Genomic DNA, 20720 nt, shown 5'->3' with positions numbered 1-20720 from the left:
CTAGAATTTTAAATGCACCAAAGATACGAATATTTTCTTGAATTTTGGCAAACATCTAGAAGTTGCCCAAAATCCATGGTTTTTTTGACTCACTTACAAAGATATGTGATACAAGGGCTTGTGTAGTATATATGTAGCATTTTATATCATTTGAATGAAAATTTTATTAATTACAAAATTGTAGCTATCATCAGTAACTACAACTTGATATGGGGCATGTCTACATCGGAGGTTGTTTGAAAAATTCATAAATTCATTTTTCAAAATGTATCTCATGCTATAATGTATATTCATTGAAGTAAATGATCTCAAAAGAACATATTCTCAATTATAAAGTTATAGATATTATTGATACTGATAGCTTTCATATAGGGCATGTATCCATCTGAGGTAGGACGACCGTGGGTCAGATAATGGCTATTTTAAGGTCGGCACTTGTTCAACTAAATGAACTAAGTTTCAGCTAACCCTAAATTATCCATGGGCGGATTTACGTCCATCCCTAATTTGAGCTCATTTGTATATATGAAGTTTTGTTTCCAAATTAGAACATTGCAAAGTCTATATAAATAAATCATTTAGTTGAGTGGATCTCCTAATTCTAATCATGTGACAGTAACAATTCAAACAAAATTGAATCAAAATGCATAGATCATTCAATATCTTGCTAAGCCCAGCTAAGGCCACTATGATATTAAGATGACAACTGCAATGTAGCTCATAGACATGCACCATATTGTTGTTGCCACACAAAAGAAGCAAGCTAATCCATCAAAAATTAACAATCTCCATACACAAGCGTATATATATACACAAGATTTGTCCCATGATCAAAATATAATATCAAGACTGGCTGTTGCCGAGAAACATCATTGGTGCAACAAAGGAAGGACAAACTACAACTTCATCTTACTGATGGACCAAATGGGGATGTTGGAATTGAGGTGTCACCACCCTGTGCCAATGCTTTTTCTTAAGCCACTATTCTCACGAGCTTCCTCCAATGCTAGGCTCTCCTTCAACTTCAGAACCACACTAGCCATTGTTGGCCTTTCAGCAGCGACATCAGCTGTGCACAGCAGTGCAGTGTTCACCACCTTCAACATGGAGATGATATCATAGGCACCTTTGAGCCTTTTGTCAGAAACCAAGCGGTGATGGCGGATGTCACTAGGATCAATCGCAATCCTCTCTTTTACACGCTGAACAATATGGCCTTGTCCGGGAAGTATGGGAGACTCACCGGTAGCTATCTCTAGCAACACAATTCCAAAGCTGTAGACATCACTACTTTCTGTCAGTCTGCCGGTGCGGTAGTACCTATAAAACTGATAATGTCAAGAAATTTGAATGGTGCATTTTGTTTCACCATAACCTAAATAGTGCATCATGCAGTTAAAATTAAAAAGTAACATGCGTCACAATATTTTTCTAGATTTAGTTTCCCAACATGGCTAGATACGGTATTAGATGACATAATAAGTTAAGAAATGGAAAAGTTGGTATGCAAATATACGTACTCGGGGTCAATATAACCCGCTGTTTCAGCTGCAGTGATCGATATGTGAGTTTGCGTTTCGGTGAGATAGGTCTTGGAAAGTCCAAAATCTGCTAGTTTAGCTTGTAGATTTTGACTTAAGAAAATATTACTGGACTTCACATCTCGATGAATTATTGGCAAACTGCAACCTTCGTGTAGATAATCCAAACCTACATACACCACATCATACCAAGAAAACTATAGTGAGAAGTAGCATGCATCCATGTGAGAACAACAAGCATATTTCTTTCACTTTTTGTACTAGCTACTTTCACAAAACCTTACCCTTTTTTTATCTATGCCACTGTTGTCCTACAATTTTAAAATACTGTAATAATACCAAATTGATTTTTTTTTATAAAAGTGTAACTTAGTCCTAGATGTGTATCTAACATCTAGACCCACCTTACAACTGCATGGTAAAAATTTCATCAAGTAGTTGCTTTCTGAAAAAAAAAAATTCTAACTATGTGTTATCCCAAATATCGATTTTGTCAAATCACTTTTAAAAACAAAGCTTCTGACAACATTCTCATTATATCATGTTAAACTTCTAACTATATTTTCTGTAAATTTGTCATCAAAAGTTTCAAAATATTCATACACATCTTATGCAATCACAAACCTCTTGGTACCTTCTTAAGGATGCTAAAATTGCTCAATAATTGAAGTGTTTATCATATTCTGGTGGCTTTCCTTGTGCAGCTTCAACCACAACTCGGACACGTGTTCTCCAATTCAAGGTTTCACTAGCACAATTATTGCCTTCATTCATACATACAGAATGATATATAATTACAATAGAACCATCTTATACATGCCAATTTTTTTTATAAAAACCTATCAGTGCCAACAAATATGGTAAGTTACTGTTTTTCTATGTTGGGAACAAAATATGCCATTGAAAAGTTACTGAAGATCAAATGGTTTATTGTAGATACTATCTCTTTATCAAGGGTAAAACTTGTAAGAAAATAATGAAACAGGATAAGAGTTGCAATCGACAAACCTCTCAAATGGTCAAAGAGACTGCCTTGAACCATGTACTCATAAACAAGTGCTAAATGATCCTTCTCCAAACAGTAACCAACCAGAGAAACTAAGTTCTTGTGGTGCACCTTTGTCAAGTTTTGTACCTATAACATGGGACACATATGTATGGTAGGTCACATAGTTTGCAGTAAGATTCAGTATGACTGTCATAAGGGCAACTGAAATTTTCTCATTTCTCTTAAAAAAGTGTAGTTCAACCACATTTCCATATATGAAAAATTGGAATAATAAGATCTCTTTAAACTCTGTGTGAATTTAGTACCTCCGTAAAAAATTCATCAATCCCGTGAGATGAGGATTCAGAATGCATCTTAACAGCAACCTCAATATTGTCTTCTAAACGACCGTAGTATACAGGTCCAAAACCACCTTGTCCAATGAGCCGTTCAAACTTATTAGTAAACTTCTCTAGCTCATTGAAACTGAATTGACGATTTTCAACTTTTTGCAGGACATCCCCACGAGATTTACTTCTTTCAGCTGGGATATTCTCGAGTTCTGGGTGATCTCTAGGAGGATCCGTTGCACAAACTAGTAGGAATTAAAAATACCAGTCACATATATAGGAAGAGAGACATTACGTAAAACTCATTATTAAAATATATAATTAATATGCTAACAGTTACTACCTCCGTTTCATAATGTAAGATTTTCTACCGCATCCTAAATTTATATAGATATCAATGAATCTAGACATATATATAAACAATATACATTGTTTAATAGATAAATTTAAGCATAGCTAAAACATCTTACATTATGAAACGGAGGGAGTAATAAATTTACGCAGGTCATAACAATAAAGTTAATTAACGAGAGTACGTAGAGCATACATACAGCTGGTCCTTGTTTTCTGTCTCCAGATAAAAAATGCAACAACAAGAGCTGCAATCACCGTGACAGGAACCACTACAGAAATAGCTATGATAGCTCTTTTATTTCTTTGGTTTACAGGTGGAGACGGAACTATTATTGTTTTGTTGCACATATATCCATCAGAATCAAAGCTGGAATGACAAAAAGACAATATTTGAGGGTACGCTTCTTGTGCGACAAAGAAAAGAAGTCGTCAATAGAACCAACCCAGAGTTCATGGAGCTATATTCTGAATTTTGGATACAAAATAGAGGAGACATCTGTAAAACCCAAACCTGAAATTGAACGATCCTGTATTATTTTTTTGGAGGGAGTCAGGGATAGGTCCCTTCAGCTGGTTGCATGACAAATTCCTGCGGTTACGTACGTGAAGTTTACATATCAGTAATGCGACTCGTTCCATTTTCTTAGTGTGTACGTAGAGAGTCTTTTTGGCACAGCTGTGGCTTCTTAATAATAATTTGCAAACATGATGATAAGTATCAGCTGGTGCCAACTGAATTAGAATGTTGTACAATACCCATCTATAGTGTTACGTGTGTACTAAAGTTTCACAGATCCATGTGACATCCCCATGCTGCTAGTTAAAACAAAATGATCAGCATATATAGTTACTATAGGAATCTAATGCACCCGAAAGTTTAATCATTTATTTCACCTACAAGTTGAGTAACAAAAAAGAGAAAAATCTACTGCCCTTTCTCCCTTATAGAGCGAGTTTAGAAAAATCAATTCAGAAGTTTTTTAAGAATTTATTTGTATTGTGTTTAAGAAATAAAGACCCTTAAGAGATTCAAGTGTTCTTCCAACTATAGCAGATCAAGCCCACTCAGGTCAATAAACAGGTTATTGGAAACGAAATATTCCATAATTCATTTCTTGATCAAAAGGCAATGATATCATTTATGTATAGACCTTAAGTAGTGATTTAACTAGAAATAATTGATGAAATCTGTTAAAGAAATCAATCATTGTCTATACATACAAATACTCTAGTGCCGTGAGCAACGTAAAGTTATTAGATATCACCCCACTCAAGTTGCTGTTGGAGAGATCCCTGCATATAGATTTTCAAGTGATCCAACATCAGGCCTAGGCATGAATTTCATAAAATAGCACTGGAATGAACATTAGTTTTCAAATTATACTCACAATGATATGATCCTTGAGATGTTATTACTTGCAGTTCTGCATTTCACACCTTCCCAAGCAAATTTTACTGGGAAGCACGGATCACCCATCCAATTCTTCTTAATCCCATACTCAAGTTTAATTGCCATGATGCTTTCAACTATATAGAATGGCCAAACATGAAGTATATATGAAAACAAATTTTCGTAATGTAGATATAATGAATAAAAATAAACACAAAAGCTTGACACCTTTACAAGAACTAGAATTCAAAAACACACTGAATTTACAAGAATTTAATGATATTGCAGGTAACCAACTTTAGCAGCAATGTAACACTAACCAGAGAAAATGGTAAGAGGAGAGGGTATGCATAAGAACTAAGGGCAATTTTTACCATTCTTAACGAAGTACCTTTAGGTACCAAAATTTATACTTTAAATCTTATTAACTCAAGGTACAAACTATCTGAACAGATGCCAAATTTTGCACTAGAAAATACGATACTTTCTGTACTTTTCCAAAAATGGTAGAATTGCTCAAGAAATCAAACACTTACAATCTGCCGGGAGCGTTGCTGGACTGTCATGCGAGATGAGAGTATACATCTCCAAGGCGTTGATCATCGGCGGCAGCTTGGACGCAGCGGTAGGCACAAGCCTGATGCTGTAGTGGCCATCGCTCGCTGTCCACCATCCAGTGTTGGACAGTGCGTCGGCAGCCAGGTACGGTGGGCTGTACTGGAACGGCTGGCCGTCGTTCAGGGAGGCGTTGAACTGCCGGAGCCGGCTGTTCTGGAAGTCGGCGAAGTGCAGCAGCAGCTTAATGTTACGGCCTCCGGGCGTCTTGTCTACCCAGGTAATGTTGATGGTCGTGTCATTGCTGATTGCCTCGACGGCCGTCTGCATGACGGCTGAGGGCACGGCGAAGATGGAGTCTGGCTTAACGGTGGAGACCGTGGAGATGTTCTTCCACGTCGGGTCGGAGTACCACATCTGCCACCAGTAACGATCGTATGGATCATCAGGATACCTGCGCAAGTCAATAAGGTAAAAGAAATGCAGTGAAAACCATGGAGGAATGTATATTTATCGAGGTGCTCTTAGCTACTATATATCTCCATTCTTAATAAAATAGGCAATTTGAGGGATTTTACAATGTTTGCGAGGTATATAGAGGTAAAGGGGGTGGAATGATTCTAGCCATTGATTTGCGAGGGGCAAGGTGCGGAAAGAAAAAATATAATAGATAGCATTGATGTAAATATGATGGTATTAGAATGACAAATATGTCTTGCATACACATATGGAAAGGTATGACAAGGTATTAGCCTGTTGCGCTGATATATTTGTTGATACATTCTGTTCATACGTAGGGTTTACGTGTTCTTTAATCTGTTATGAGAAAGTTTGGAGGTGGAGAGTCGATGACTGGTGGTGGAGGCTTGGCCGGAGGTAGGGGTGTCGACACAGCTTTAGGCCGGAGGGAGGGGCGGCGGAGGAACAAGACCCTGGGGAAGGTCTCCAACGTTGCCTGTGGTCATCAGAGATAGAGACGGGCCGCATGGTCTCGATCTATTTGAGGTTCGATATTGGTTTATTACGCAAATCTTCCTGATTGTTCTGGGTTGGTTACGGTTGGCTACATAAATCCTCTCATTTTATTGTTTCTTCGATCTTTGATTACACAATGATGTCCCGCACGACACAGACCCCATCATCTTTGTTTGACATGTTTAGTAATTGATTGCATGTGCTTGACAAATTTTACAACATAACTTCAATTATCTTGTCCCTACGGATGTTTCTATTCTATCCTATGCTTGGAAATCATAAGAAAAATATTGTAGTTCATCAAACGTTGAATCACCAAATTGCCATGTAAATAGCTGGCTAACTAAAAAGATTTATCAAGATCAAGCAAATATGATCTTTACGGTACTTTCCAAATCCGCTTACACGGTACCGATTGCAAGGAACAGCTGAAGAAGAACGTAATTTTTGTTCCTACCACGTAAATGATATTTTACGGTACCTTCTAAATCCACTTAAGCGGTACCTTGCCATACCTTCCGATCCACTTATATTGTATTTCTATAGTTTGTTGAACATAATTATTCCTAGGATCAATTACCTATTAACCCTTAGTACCTTTGTACCTCTAATACAATTCATAAGGTACCTTTCGTCATAAGCTATCACATCTATGCTATTTTAGGAATGCAAACATTGTAAAAGAGAGGAAACTTAGAGGCAGTCAAATCTTGATGTCTTACATCATTATTAAATGCAAAAGAGAGTAAACTTCAGATTGATCCACAGATTTTGCTCTAGTCTTGAGCTCGACCAATGTTTTGACTTCAGAGACACATATCTGTACATAATTATTATCTAGACTAGATCAACAGCTAGCAAATCGTACGTATGTGTTCTGGTACGTGGCTTTACATTTTATAATTTTAGGTGAATGCTACGTAAAAAAAAAATCACGCAGCTAATGAATTAAAAAACTGCAGAACGATTTCGACCTAATACTTTGTTTCTGCTTAGCATTATGGTAATGTAGACTATTATGTCAGATTACTATAAAATGAATTTTATATACTGAAGCAGATAATGGATGACAAGATGCATAATTACTTCGAAGTACCCAATACTATGTAATGGATGTTTAGTCACCAAATAATCCAACAAAAATAGTATTGGATGAGTTTATCGAAATTATAGTAGCATGCATGAACTCTAGATTATAATAATAATAATTTGCCGTAATAATCTACTTATGTATTTTAAATTATTTATAATAGTATAGATTATAGCAATTGTAAGTGAAACGGAATATAATCTTACATACCTTGTAATGAACTTTTTGGTCTCGCCGAGGCTGCACCGTACATACCTCGACATGGACTGGTTCGCCATGACCGTAGGGTAAAGTGCATCGCCGAGTGGCCTGAGCTCCACCGTGGACATGAACGGCGTGCCGCTGCCGGTGTTAATCAGGCACACCGGCGCCCAGCTCGCCCACGCCACGAACACCGCCTCGTCGACGTGGTCGCTGGGCCTGTCCACGGTGGTCCAAAACTGCGGGCCGAGGTGCAGATCAAACCTCAACGTCGACGACGAGCCGTCGCCCTTGCCGTCGTAGTTGCCGTAGACGAACGACAGCCGAACGAGGTACTTGGTCCCCGTGCGGGTGGGGAGGGTGTAGCAGTTGCGTACGCCGGAGGGGAAGCTCCTGACCGTCTGCAGGTTGGTGCTCCTCGTCTTCGCCTTCTCGTCGGAGATCCGGTGGTTCTCGCCGGAGTCGACGTACGGCCCGTCGGAGACGTAGACGATGCCGGTGTTGGCGTCCCTGTAGCCGCTGTAGTTGGCCTCCAGGCCGCAGTCGATGCTCAGGAAATCTGCATCCATGCAAGAATGAATGCGTAAACAATGAGAAAGATACATACAGGACCTTGAATTCTTGAACTTAGTCTTGCATGAACTGATGAAGTGAATCTGTTGTGATTGGTCAAAGCGAAAGCACCTGCGGGCGCTTCACCGACGGCCTGATGCGCTGCTGTTAACAAGAACGCGGCGAAGAGAGCCAAGAGCGCCATTGGCACCGGCTGAAACCGGATCATCTCGCCATGGCTACCTAAATCCCATTCATATATTGGTCTCTTTCGTGACGGTAGTAGGTATATCTACTTGACTAGCTACTTGTTCCAAATTCTTAATAGATTGAACGCAAGGTCAATAAGTCTAATTTACCTTATCACCATCAACTTATGATACAATCAAAAATCGCGTACCCTTCACACGTTGAAATTAACCTGGTACAAAGATGCCTGATGTTGGCTTTTGCAGGATTTTGTGCTGGTTGTTGGCCCTGCACATATATATTGCAGCCTTGTGGGGATGGCTTCTGTTATTAGACATTTCATCCTAGTAGCTTTTGCATGTTGTGTATCACAAGAAGGAAATGTTCAACGGGTTTTCTTCGTCTGCTTCACGGTGGAAGTTATCTAGTGCGAATAACGTACTAATATATTAGTATATGATTAATTAATTATTACTATAAAAAAATATAATATAGATTAATATGAATTTTTAAAGCATCTTTCTAGTCAAATTTTTTTTTTAAAAAATACACCATTTAGTAGTTTGATAAACGTGCGCGTGAAAAACGAAAGAATCTAGGTTAGTAGTTAGGAGATAAGAACACGTCATATTTCCACAAATTATTTACTCCACACGTTCCTACATACAATTTATCAAAAAAACTTTCTTGTATTGTACTCCCTCCATGTTTTGTACGTGGCACCTTTGACTTTTACGTTTACGGTTGACCATTCGCTTTATTTAAAAAATTATATAATTATTAATTATTTTATTATAATTTAATTTATTATTATAGGAACTTTAAGTCTGACTTATAATTTTGCATGTTTTAATAAAACTTTTGAATACGACGAACGGTCAAACGTAGATCCAAAAGTCAACTACGTCATATAAAAAAGGGTTAATTAGATTCATGCCATTATAAATTTGCAAGTTTTGAAATATACTATTACAATTCAACTAATTGTAAGAATGCTATTATAATTTCAGAACTATTAGAAATATTCCACTCCATACCTTTTCGGTGTTTTTTTTGGACCATATTGCCCCTCTACTGTTTATTGTGACTTTGGCATGTGCAAAGGGCAATTTGGTTCAAAAATGATATATCTGAAATAGTTCTAAAATTATAATGGCATATTCACAATTAGTCGAATTGTAATGACATATTTCAAAACTGGCAAAATTATAATGGCATGTATCTAATTAACCCTATAAATGGGGGGAGTATTACACAAACCACTTATTTAAAGCAATGTGTTAAAGTGATTTCAAAACGTGTAATTTGTCACTAGAATTAAGTAGATAATCCATGGTAATAATCTGGGAACTAAGCTATTACAAAGGTGTCGGCTCATTCCTTAAAAACATGATTCACTGTGACATAATTAATTAACAAGAGAATGCAGATCAGGACTAGCAAAACATCATGCACATAATCGCTCTATTTTTAAATTATTAAATATAAATATTACATGTTATTTATCTAGAGTTTTGAACATCACTCCGTTCAGACACGTAACCCGAAATCCCTATGTTTCCAGAAAAGTTAGAGATCTCGCATCGCATTCCGGCTGCGCACAGATTATCGTCGTTACATGTAGGCATTGGACTTGTTCTAGGCAGAGTTTTTCATCGATCGTCTGACCTACCGGTCTTCTATCCAAATATGGGCTATTTTTCTGCCTGCAGTTTTAAACCGGTCTCAGCTAATTAATTGTAATTTTGCGAAAAAGTATGTAGCCTAGTGGTTATAATAGTCTTAGTAGCATTTGAGGTCTGGGTTTAACTCCTTGTTGGTATGGATATTTTAGAATTCTAATGGTTTTATACTTTCAGTGGTAGGCGACGTACCCATCAGTCGAAATGTTGCTGGTTGAAATAAAAAAGGATGATCCGATAGCCACTGCACCGCAATTCATATATATCACTGGGCTGACTTTCTTAATTTCTACAAAAAAATTATACGTCACCATCAGTACTGGACTTGCACAAAGTTTAGTAATCATGAACAATATTATGAAAAGCTGAACCACTAAGTCAACACTAGGTTAGAGTTGGGTTTTAGTGCATTAGCACTTGTTTGTTTCTTAACTAGTTCTCGCTTCTTAAATATTGATCTGAGAAATCTAAGAAAATTGATAACATCAAATTAATTTCTTGTACTGAAATATTACGAGCAACAGCTTGTTGCACCAGCCTCATGCAATAATTAGATGGGCCAGATCAATTTGTGATTTGATCGAGCTGATAAAACAGCGTTCATAGAATTCAATCTACAACTCAGCTTAAAAAAACAGGGTTGAGATGGTTCCGAATTTCATCATATCTGTGGGGATTTAGAGGACGCTAACCATATTACATTTAAATGACAAGCTTGACTATGCTGCTCTACTTCTAGTATTCTAATATCAGTATTAACATTAGTAGATTAATCTCGACTATCAATTTAGAGTTCAACGATCAGTAAAAAAATATTTTACAACCAGTAGATAATGTAATAGTATAAATATATCCTATCCATTAAATTGCAAAAAATAAATAGTCTAGATTATTTCTAGTACCAGTACAAAATATCATAGTACACTTATTATATGCCCTAGAGTTGTTTTTCAAGGTGTTTATGCGGGGACCCTGGGATGCACTGGGCGGTTCAGTAGGACTAGATCATTCAAGTATTTTGCTTTTGTGGGCTGTGTGTTGGAGTATGTGGTTTTCAGAAAAAAAAAATCATCTTCTCCTGTGTTTGCTAGTCGATAAAATTATCGCTCTTATGTAAAATCGAAGCGAATGGTGAAAGCGCCTGATTGTAGGATCAAAGGTTGCTACCTTAATTACACTGCTTCGATTGTAGGATCAAAGATTATCTTTGACGAAAACTTGCTACTTTAATTACACTGCTCCTGTTTCGCCCATCAGATTGTTGGAACCTAGAAAAACACCGGTAAGCTGAAGATGTAGATTGAATGATCTCGATTTTATTTCATCAACTGGTATTCCAAAGTATAGCAACAACACTCCTTTCAAAATTTTCGATCTAGAATCAAAAATTATTCTAAACTTCTAATTTTCTAATTCTAATATCACCAAAAACACATCGGGGGCATATCCCTCGTTATGTATTTATAGTAAAAAAATTGTCTAACAAAGAATAGGAATTTTGTCCTAGTAGGACTAATCTCCAAAATTTTTCTCTAATTAGAATGCAATTTTCCCTTTTTCTCATCCAATTTTGATCCAATTTACTTCACGATTTTTCTGACACTTACACACACAACATACGAAGCCCGTTACAATTCGATCACATACGGTGTTCCTCGTTCCTCCACCATATACCACTTTGCATTTAACATCGTCACCCGACATCCTCGATCATCCGGATCTCAGCTCCTCCCTAAACCTAGTCACGGGCCCACAGCCGTTGACCAATATTCACATCCAAAGATCACGACTCTAGTCCAACCATGTCACATGGCATCCCGACCATCCAGGCCTCAGTTCCTCCCTCAACCTAGTCACATTTCTTTCCATTGACCGTTGGTGACCTGAAGTCACCTGCCTACATAGAGACAAACCAACTGTTTTCAAGCATAGATATTGCAATCCGAGACACATTAGTTATACACACGGACACCAACATCATTACAATTTCCAAACCAAATTCTATGAATAAATCAATTTACTAAATATTGATCATGACAATGATCTTACACAAATCTTTAGTTTTGTAGGGTTCTTCTCGATTATGTCACATGATAGTACAAGATCAAACAAAGTATAGTGGAAAGGAATATTGAACCCATTAAATACTTCATTGCCCCTACTAAGGCCATTATTATGATGGGAAAGGTGGTCTTACTTCATACAGCACCAGAAAGGCTTGCAAGCTCAGAGACATGGGCCTTATTGTTACTACCACACAAAAGCAAATAAAAAAAGCAATCATAACAACCCACGGACGTGCATATACACATTTATGAATATACACATGTTGTCACCGATGCAACAAAAGACGATCAGCTGTAGCGTCATCTTGCCAATGAAGAAAGCGTGGTTGCCGAGATACTGGTGTCGCTCATTGTGCTTATGCTTCCCCTAAAGCCACTGTCCAAACGAGCAAGAAAAGAGAACCGTACGATTGCAGAGCAAGAAAAGAGAAGCTAGCTACAGCTTAATTCATCTTGCGGATGGACCAAATGTGGAGGTAGTTATTGAGGTTTCACTCGTTGTTCCTACAGTTCTTCTGATGTCACTGTTTGCATGAGGTTCCTCCAACGCTAGACTCTCCTTCAGCTGCACAACTACAGCAGCCATTGTTGGCCTTTGAACAGCAACATCAGCCGTGCATCGCAATGCAATATCTACCACCTTCCACATCGAGCTAACCTCATATGCACCTCTAAGACGTGTATCGGCAACCATGTGGATGTTCCCAGCATCAATCTTCTTTTTCACACGTTGAATGATATGGCCATGCCCTGGTAATATTGGAGATTCACCGGTGGCTATCTCAAGCAAAACAACACCAAAACTATAGACATCACTGCTCTCAGTCAGCCTGCCAGTTTGGTAGTACCTGACAAAAACCTTATGATAAGAAACCTACATGGTGCATGAAGTGATTAAATTTTGAAAGACGTGTCCGAATGTCAAACTGCTATATTAATTTGGTTTTGGAGAAACGACATCTTATAATTTTGAAAACGACATCTCTTATAAGAAACCTACATTATGGATTTTTTCACAGTTTCAATTGTATGAAAAAAATTAATTTAAGGAAAACTCAGATACATGGAAGGGATTAGGTGAATACTCGACGGAACATAAGGAATATTTTTAGTTAGATTTCCCAACACATATGGCAAGCTCATCTAGTTCAAAGGTAACTTAAGCTAGTGTGGTTTTTTCTAACAGAAAGCTGCTAGTATTGCATTAATGAAAATAAGTTTGGAAAAGTCAAACCAAGGTGACAAATACATACTCAGGGTCCATGTAACCTGCTGACCCAGCTGGAGAGATTGATATATGTGTCTGTGTGTCACTGAGATAAGTCCTCGAAAGCCCAAAATCTGCTATTTTAGCTTGTAAATTTCGACTTAAGAGAATGTTTTGGGTCTTCACATCCCGATGAATTATTGGAAGGCTACAACCTTTATGCAGATAATCTAGCCCTACATACATCACAACATATAAAAAACTATAGTAAGAAAAATGAGTATATGCATGTGTGTCGTAGAGGGATCTACAAAACATGTCATTTTGTTCATTGCGCAAATACATAAACATGTTGCCATGTAACTTAATTGTTATCTGCTGTCACAAGTATTAATTTTGTCAAAGCATATTTGACGGAAATTCTAGGCTTGTCGTTGACAGGTGACAACTATAATTTCTAACTACCACTTTTGTACATTTGAAAAGGTTCTCGCTGTGCGTATATATTCTAGGAGGAACAAATTGAGAGACTAGATAGATTAGAATTGTGTTTTCCATTTCAGCATACCTTGTGCAGCTTCAACCGCAATACGGACCCGTGTTTTCCAATTCAATGTTTCAGTTACACCGTGGTTACCTTCAAATATTTGCAAAGTGATAGTTAGGATAGAACCATGTAACATATTAACATGTCTGCCAATTTTCAACAAATTGTGTACGTATAAATTCAATAGCATGAACTTAATAGAGCCCTTCCCTCCTGTATATTCAATAATCGAGTTTGCTATCTTTATGACATGGGCTATATAAATCTATGAATAAAGAGGTTCACGAGTAGAGAACGAAAGTTTCCAAACAATAAACAAATGAAAAATCGGGTTCAGGCTCTTCTCCACTATTAATCACAAGGATATCAGTAGTCTATGTGTTCTACTTCATGTTGTTGTTGCGGGACTGACGTGCTCATGCTTCTCTGTTCTTTTTTTTTTATAATAATAGTAGAACTTCATTGCATTGGATTGTTTCTTGGATCTAATAGAGTCGAATAAAGAAACATAAAAACAGCCCTTTTGAATGAAATATGTAATAATATTGTGCAATTTATCCCACTAGGACAAAGAAAATTAGAAGCATTTTTTGCTTATCCTCGTTAGTTCCCTCCTTTAGAGAAATTCACAAAATCCCCTTACAATTATGCAATTTATCAAGGAATTTCTCGCTGTATTGAGAAAACTTTTTTTTCTTCCAATTATTCTATAAAAATGCAAATGGTACTTGAAAATACTTCTATTGGTATGTGAATATGCCAATTCGGCACTTTGTCATTTAATTTATTGTGGAGTAAAAAACTAATCACTAGTACAAGTCAAAGGAATTAATGGCCTTCGGGCGGTAGATTTCATATTGTCTAACAAGCCATCTCTCTAAGGAGATGGGATATTTAATGATTTGCCGATGTGGCACTTAACCTACCTGTGTATGACAGGTGGGTCCAGGACCTACATGTCATAGACAGAGAGAGCGATAAATTGTTAAAATGAGTACTGTAGCAGGTGGCAAAAAGTTAAATGCCTCGTAGAAGATACAACATACAACAACACCTATGTATGCAAGTTTACTATTGGCAGTTATTTATCAACGACACACGCTCATAACCTACAAAAGTAAGTTCACTTTTTGTTGCAAGTACAAAAATTAATATCATTATAAAGTCACTCATATTGGCTCAAAAGTCCAAATATTGAGTATATATTGCTTCTTAATAAAAGAAGACACGACTTCAGAAAAATCATAAAATAGGCAATGTGCAAACCTCTCAGATGATCATAAAGACTGCCTCGAGCCATGTATTCATATACTAATGCAAGATGATCTTTTTCCCAGCAGTAACCAACCAAAGAAACTAAATTTCTATGATGCACCTTTGTTAAGCTTTGAACCTACAAATGGGACAGAAAAAATAGGGTAAGATCTCAAAGTTTGAACTCAGTATCACTTGTCACCAAGTTAAATAAACAATGGAAATATATAGGTGAACTATATTCAGTTTTTGCTTGTTTTATGTGTGTTGTACTGCTCTTTTCTTCTATAAGCTCGCTGGAATAAAATAAAGTTATAATATTCTAGCTAGTTTGTTTTACGAATCAATTGTTACATAAAAATATATATTGTCAGTCCTCTTGCAATTCTTTCATCTCGTGGGATCATAGCAATATATATTATTCTGCTACTTAAATTGTAAAAAAGCAGTTACACCTTCTCTATCGTATTTTACCACAATAACAAACGGACTCTGATTCATGAAAAATTTAGAGGTACTAAGGTCTCTTTATGCACTTTGAGATGAACTGGTACCTCAGCAAAAAATTCATCAAGTCCATGAGATGATGATTCCGAACGCATCTTAACAGCAACCTCAGTACTATTTTCTAAACAGCCATAGTACACAGGTCCAAACCCTCCTTGTCCAATAAACCGCTCAAACTTATTAGTAATTTTTTCAAGCTCTATATATGTGAATCGGCGATTTTCAACATTTTGCAGGGCTTCCCCATGATTTTTTCTACCATCATCTGGAGGAGTCACAAGTTCAGCATGTCTAGGAGGATAATCTGTATGAACTAGTTTCAACAAATACTTGTTATACGATCGACATATAAAACATTGTAAAACAATATGAAAAATATAAGTATACAAACTCCACTCGTGAATAAATTAATACAGGTCATTAGAAAAATCAACAAGAACATATCATACTCACCATTGGGTTTTCTTCTCTTTCTCCAGATGACACATGCAAGAACAACAAGGACAGCAATTGCGGCTACAGGAACCACTGCCGAAGCAGCTATAATAACTGTTTTGTTTTTTGACGGAGTTGGACCGTGTACACTATCCGGATTTATTATTTTGTTACACGTATATCCATCATAACTGAAATCACATTTGTAAAATGGAGAAAATAGTCAAAGGAAGAGCATTAATTATCCCGTAATTTGGATGCGTGACGGAGAAAATGTTAACAAGAACTAATATCTATACTCTCACCTGAGAACAAATGACGGTGTCTCATTTTTACAGAAGGCCTGTATCGATTCATTCAATTGGTTGCCCGACAAGTTCCTGCAATCACGTGAAATTCAGTTATTAGCTAGTAATATATTTTGCTTAATTTTATTTAGGAAATAAATTAGCGGTTAGGAAACCGCCGTCTTTTGCTCACGTTGCCTGACAACCTGCAATCACGTGAAAGGTCATATGTATATGTGTGTGTGTATGGTACTCTAACTATGAGCTATAAGCCTACCCTAATATAAGATAATGTCAGAGATTCCATAGATAATGGAAATAGTTAACATCCCCGGCCTATGCAAACAGTCACACGGCCGATGTGTCTAATTTAAAAGATAAATAATAACATCAGGTCATGGGAAAAAAAACGCATAGATTCTTAACACAAAAGTCTACAGGAATTACCGCATCAAAACTGAAACAAAAATACCCTTCTCTACCTATTCCAAGGCCTCTCCCTCACTTTCCCTCCTTATATGTTCAATTCAATTAATGCATCTATCTTAGAGCATGAGGGTAGTTCCAATGGTATATTTGTGGTGATTTCTATCCTTATTAAATAGTTTGTCATATAAGCAAGATGATGATATGGCAATGTACTTAGTGAAGAAAGAGAGGAAACAATTTAGAAATAATTTCCTCATTAAAAAATAGGTCTTCTCTTCACCCAATGCACCAAGAAACCATGAATTCACTATTGAAATGAAACCACTAGTTTCTAGATAACATGTGTCACGCTCCCTATTGGTGGAAGAATATGGAGTTAGTAGAGAAAAAGAGAAAAATTATTACTCGAAGACACCTCCACTGTGTAAAATGATTTCTATAGATGATTTCTTATACTATGACAACAATGTCAGTTTTTTCCACTGGGACTTCCCTGAGTAACCCTAGCTAAACTACTTTTTATCTCTCTCGATCTACTCCCCATATGTAAAAAGTGATTATAGCTAGCTTATAGTGTATTATTATATATGCTTTTACAATTAACATTGGTGAAAAGATATATTTCATGAATGAATAAATGGATGGTATCAAAAACTTGTTAAGGTACACACCTTTGTACGTTTAACTTTTGGTATATCACAGTCATGAGCCATGACACTACTGTAGAACATTCATACTTTTCTTAGTTTAACTTGTTCCTTTTAGCTTATTTGTCGGATTATTGAAATGTGTCTGTAACAAAAACAAAATCAATCAACTTTAGGTACATACAAATACTGCAGTGCTGTGAGCAATTTAAAGTTGGTAGATATCGGCCCATGCAAGTTGCTGTTGGAGAGATCCCTGCATGTAAAGAAATTTTTAAATGACTGGGAATAAAAGGCAAAAGCGCTCAGTTTGTGGCATAGCAATAGTACATGCATTTGAGCTGGAATAATACTCACAGAGATATTATCCTCCTAGTATCACTTTTATCGCTGCATTTCACGCCATCCCAGGGTATGTCTGTTGGGAAGAAGCATGGATCACCCATCCAATTTTTCTTTATCCCGTACTCCATTTTAATTGCCATGATGACATCAACTAGCATGTAGGAAAAACAAAGATTTAAGTGTTACACAGTTAATAATATGCAGGTTCATACGGATACGGAAGCAGCTAAGGAAAGGAACAGTAGCACTTACAGTCTTTTGGGAACGTCATTGGATTTGTGTGTGGGATGCTAGTGTACATCTCAAGCGCGTTCACCATCGGTGGCAGCTGGGACGCAGCGGTGGGTGCAAGAGTGATGCTATACACGCCATCGTCGGCCGTGAACCAGCCCCGGCTTTTCACTGTGCCAGCACTCAGGTAGTCCGGTCTGAACTGTAGTGGCTTGCTATCGCTAAAGGTGATGTCGAATTGCCGGAGCTGGCTTTTCTGGAAGTCGGCGAAGTGCACAAAGAACATGTACCGATGGGACGTTTTGTCCTCCCGTAGTGTGAGTTCCAGTTTCGTCTTGTTGCTGGCCGTCTCAATGGCAGTCCGCATTATGGACGAGGGCACACCGTAGTTGAAATCCTCCTGGACGGTCGACGCTGTGGAGATGTTCTTCCATGTTGGGTCATTTCGTAGCTGCCACCAATGCCGATCGTAGGGATCATCAGGATACCTACGTGTATCCATATGTACGTACAAAAGATCAAATAATTAAGCTACATATATTTTGTTAAACCATATGTATATAGAAGATAGTTTGATGAAAAAAAAAACCATTACTAACACATCTTTAGACCTGATATCACCGAATTAGCAATTTATCAACATAGTATTTGGTCAAACAATATATTTATAAACCAATTGTAAGTAGATCTATGGAAGTCATTAACGTATGAAAAAAAAAGCACTTTCAGAAACCAGTGTAGTAAATGTCGGCCGTATTAGCCGATTATACAGCCGAATATATACAGTAGCGGCAGCAAGACCTTGACCCAGTAAGTCGATCTTAAGCCAAAAATTAAAAAGTCTCAAGCCAAAGATGCGCCTTCTCTCTCGCACACAGGATTTTAGGCAAAATGTGGATATTATGTCAACACTGATAAGGAGTTATCCCCAAGATCTCAATGTACACCGGTTACCCAGAAAGACAAGACTATTCCTATGCTTTGAAAAATGTATCTACACTACAATTTTAAAGTTGGCAACGTGAAATTCTTGATAACTAGAAAATTTACAATATATATATATCTTGTACACACTATTTATAGTCTCTCATAGATGCCTCCCGTTAATCTATAAATAAAAAACGGTAGAGATTCCCTCATCAATCAAAAAAACAAGAAATTCCACATTAGTTCAATAAAAAAGACAGTATAAATAGATTAAAATATACAAAATTTAGATTAAAAACAAAAGAGCATTAAAAGAAAAGATCATATATATTACAATATGGACAAATTAATCTGGAATAAAATTAAAATAATTAATTTGACTAAAATACAAATAAAAAAGTAAAATAAAATTTTCATTATTAAAATCAGAATAAAAATAAAGATAACTGATCCATATAGAACACAATGTCGATTAATTAAATTCAGATTAGAGAGTATAATAGAAATACTAATTTGATTAAAGTACAATTTGCAAGGTAGAATAAAACTTTCACTACAAGTTGTAAATATATAAACATTGGAATAAACACACCAATCCTATAATTAAGAAAAAAGGCTATAATTTCTCACATAAATAAAAAGGCTAGAAATTTTCACATTAAGCGATAACATAAAAAATAATCCAAGTAGAAATACAATTTACAAGATACAATATTCGAGCTAAAATAAATAAAATTAAAGGTGAAGTTCAACACACTATGAACTAATTAAAATTCAGAACAAAAATATAATAAAATAAGTACTCTCTCCGTCTCAAAAAGACTTCATTTTTAACCTACCTCACATATATCTATACAAAAAGTACAAAATACTATAATGTTGATGATATGTTAACTAGCTTTCGTTGTATCTCATTGAAGATAGCACACGCACCACATATGAGGAATGTTGATGCCATTGACTTTTATGCTACGTTTGGTCATTCATATTATTTAAAAGTTCATGTAAATATGCAAAATTATAAAAATCATGCTTAAGTTAAGTGCATTAATTTGATGATAAAATAAATCATAACAAAATAATTACTCAATATATATTTTAAATAAGACAAATGATCAAATATGGATCAAAAATCAATGGCGTCAAATAAAAATTTAGAGATAGATAGGATCAACATGTATGAACATAGTAAAACTGATAAAAGTACAAAATATAGGCACTACCACCGCATGATTTTTCCATAAAAAAATGAATATATGTACCGTGTAACAGAAGTGTTTGTGCCGGCGTTGATCCGATCTGCCATGCACATCGACTGGTTGGCCGTGAGGGGAGGGTACAGGTCGCTCCCCAGCGTCCTCAATTCCACCGTGGACACGAACGGCGTGCCGCCGCCGGTTTCGACGAGGCACACCGGCGCCCAGCTCGCCCACGCCACGAACAGCGCCTCGTACACATTGTCGCTGTCGGCGTGCACTGTTTGCCAGAAGTTCACACCGATGTATAGGTCGAAATGCAACGTCGACGAGCTGTTCTTGCCGTCGTAGTTGCCGTACACGGCGATCACCCGGACGAGGTACTTGGCCCCGGCGACGGTGGGCAGCGAGTAGCAGTTTCGGCCGCCGGAGGGGAAGCTCCTGACCGTCTCGTAAGCACGCAGAAGCGTGCTCACTTGGTCGGCTGCCACCCTGTGGTTCTCGCCGGAGTCGACGTACCGGCCGTCGGGGACGTAGAAGATGCCGCCGTCCGTGTAGCCGCTGGAGTTGGCGTCCAGGCCGCAGTCGATGCTTAGGAAGCCTGCACATGCATCCATGATCAGATGACTGAAATGATCAGTTCTGAACAAGCAAGTTTAATTTGTCTGAAGCTGTCTTCTGTTGGAAACGACGGCAAATGCAAACCTTTCTGACCGACTGCACCACGAGCTGCCGCTAGCAAGGATACAGCAAAACAGGCTAAGAGCGCCGCCAT

General features: G+C 37.3%; 2 protein-coding genes across 2 annotated transcripts; both read right to left on the bottom strand.

The window, feature by feature from the left end:
* Nucleotides 1-947: 947 nt before the first annotated feature.
* LOC102700649 (receptor-like protein kinase At3g21340) lies at nt 948-8201 on the bottom strand. The gene is made up of 12 exons (XM_015840828.1): nt 8129-8201; nt 7454-8003; nt 5160-5632; nt 4622-4760; nt 4455-4526; nt 3745-3822; nt 3431-3600; nt 2856-3124; nt 2550-2676; nt 2239-2305; nt 1521-1712; nt 948-1320 (listed from the first exon to the last, which is right to left on the bottom strand). Exons 1-12 carry the CDS (start codon nt 8199-8201, stop codon nt 948-950), a joined length of 2583 nt encoding a protein of 860 aa, XP_015696314.1.
* A 4180-nt stretch (nt 8202-12381) lies between these two features.
* Nucleotides 12382-20720, bottom strand: LOC102700369 (receptor-like protein kinase At5g59670). Its single transcript, XM_015840827.1, has 11 exons — nt 20651-20720; nt 20012-20546; nt 17844-18310; nt 17604-17742; nt 17431-17502; nt 16189-16263; nt 15496-15739; nt 14954-15080; nt 13709-13777; nt 13187-13376; nt 12382-12781 (listed from the first exon to the last, which is right to left on the bottom strand). Exons 1-11 carry the CDS (start codon nt 20718-20720, stop codon nt 12382-12384), a joined length of 2388 nt encoding a protein of 795 aa, XP_015696313.1.

This window comes from Oryza brachyantha, chromosome 9 (assembly GCF_000231095.2).
Source record: "Oryza brachyantha chromosome 9, ObraRS2, whole genome shotgun sequence".
Taxonomy (NCBI): domain Eukaryota; kingdom Viridiplantae; phylum Streptophyta; class Magnoliopsida; order Poales; family Poaceae; genus Oryza; species Oryza brachyantha.
This window is presented reverse-complemented; position numbering and strand designations above follow the sequence as displayed.

Excerpts from the sequence above, each read along its gene's own strand:
- LOC102700369 (XM_015840827.1), bottom strand. The coding sequence starts at position 20,720 with ATGGCGGCGCTCTTAGCCTGTTTTGCTGTATCCTTGCTAGCGGCAGCT. Across the intron at positions 13,778-14,953 it reads TCTTTATGATCATCTGAGAG|GTAACCACGGTGTAACTGAA; the intron begins GTTTGCACATTG and ends AAATATTTGAAG. Across the intron at positions 12,782-13,186 it reads GCAGGTTACATGGACCCTGA|GTACTACCAAACTGGCAGGC; the intron begins GTATGTATTTGT and ends GGTTTTTGTCAG.
- LOC102700649 (XM_015840828.1), bottom strand. The coding sequence starts at position 8,201 with ATGGCGCTCTTGGCTCTCTTCGCCGCGTTCTTGTTAACAGCAGCGCAT. Across the intron at positions 4,527-4,621 it reads ATCTCAAGGATCATATCATT|GGATCTCTCCAACAGCAACT; the intron begins GTGAGTATAATT and ends ATCTATATGCAG. Across the intron at positions 3,823-4,454 it reads CTCACGGCACTAGAGTATTT|GAATTTGTCATGCAACCAGC; the intron begins GTATGTATAGAC and ends ACGTAACCGCAG.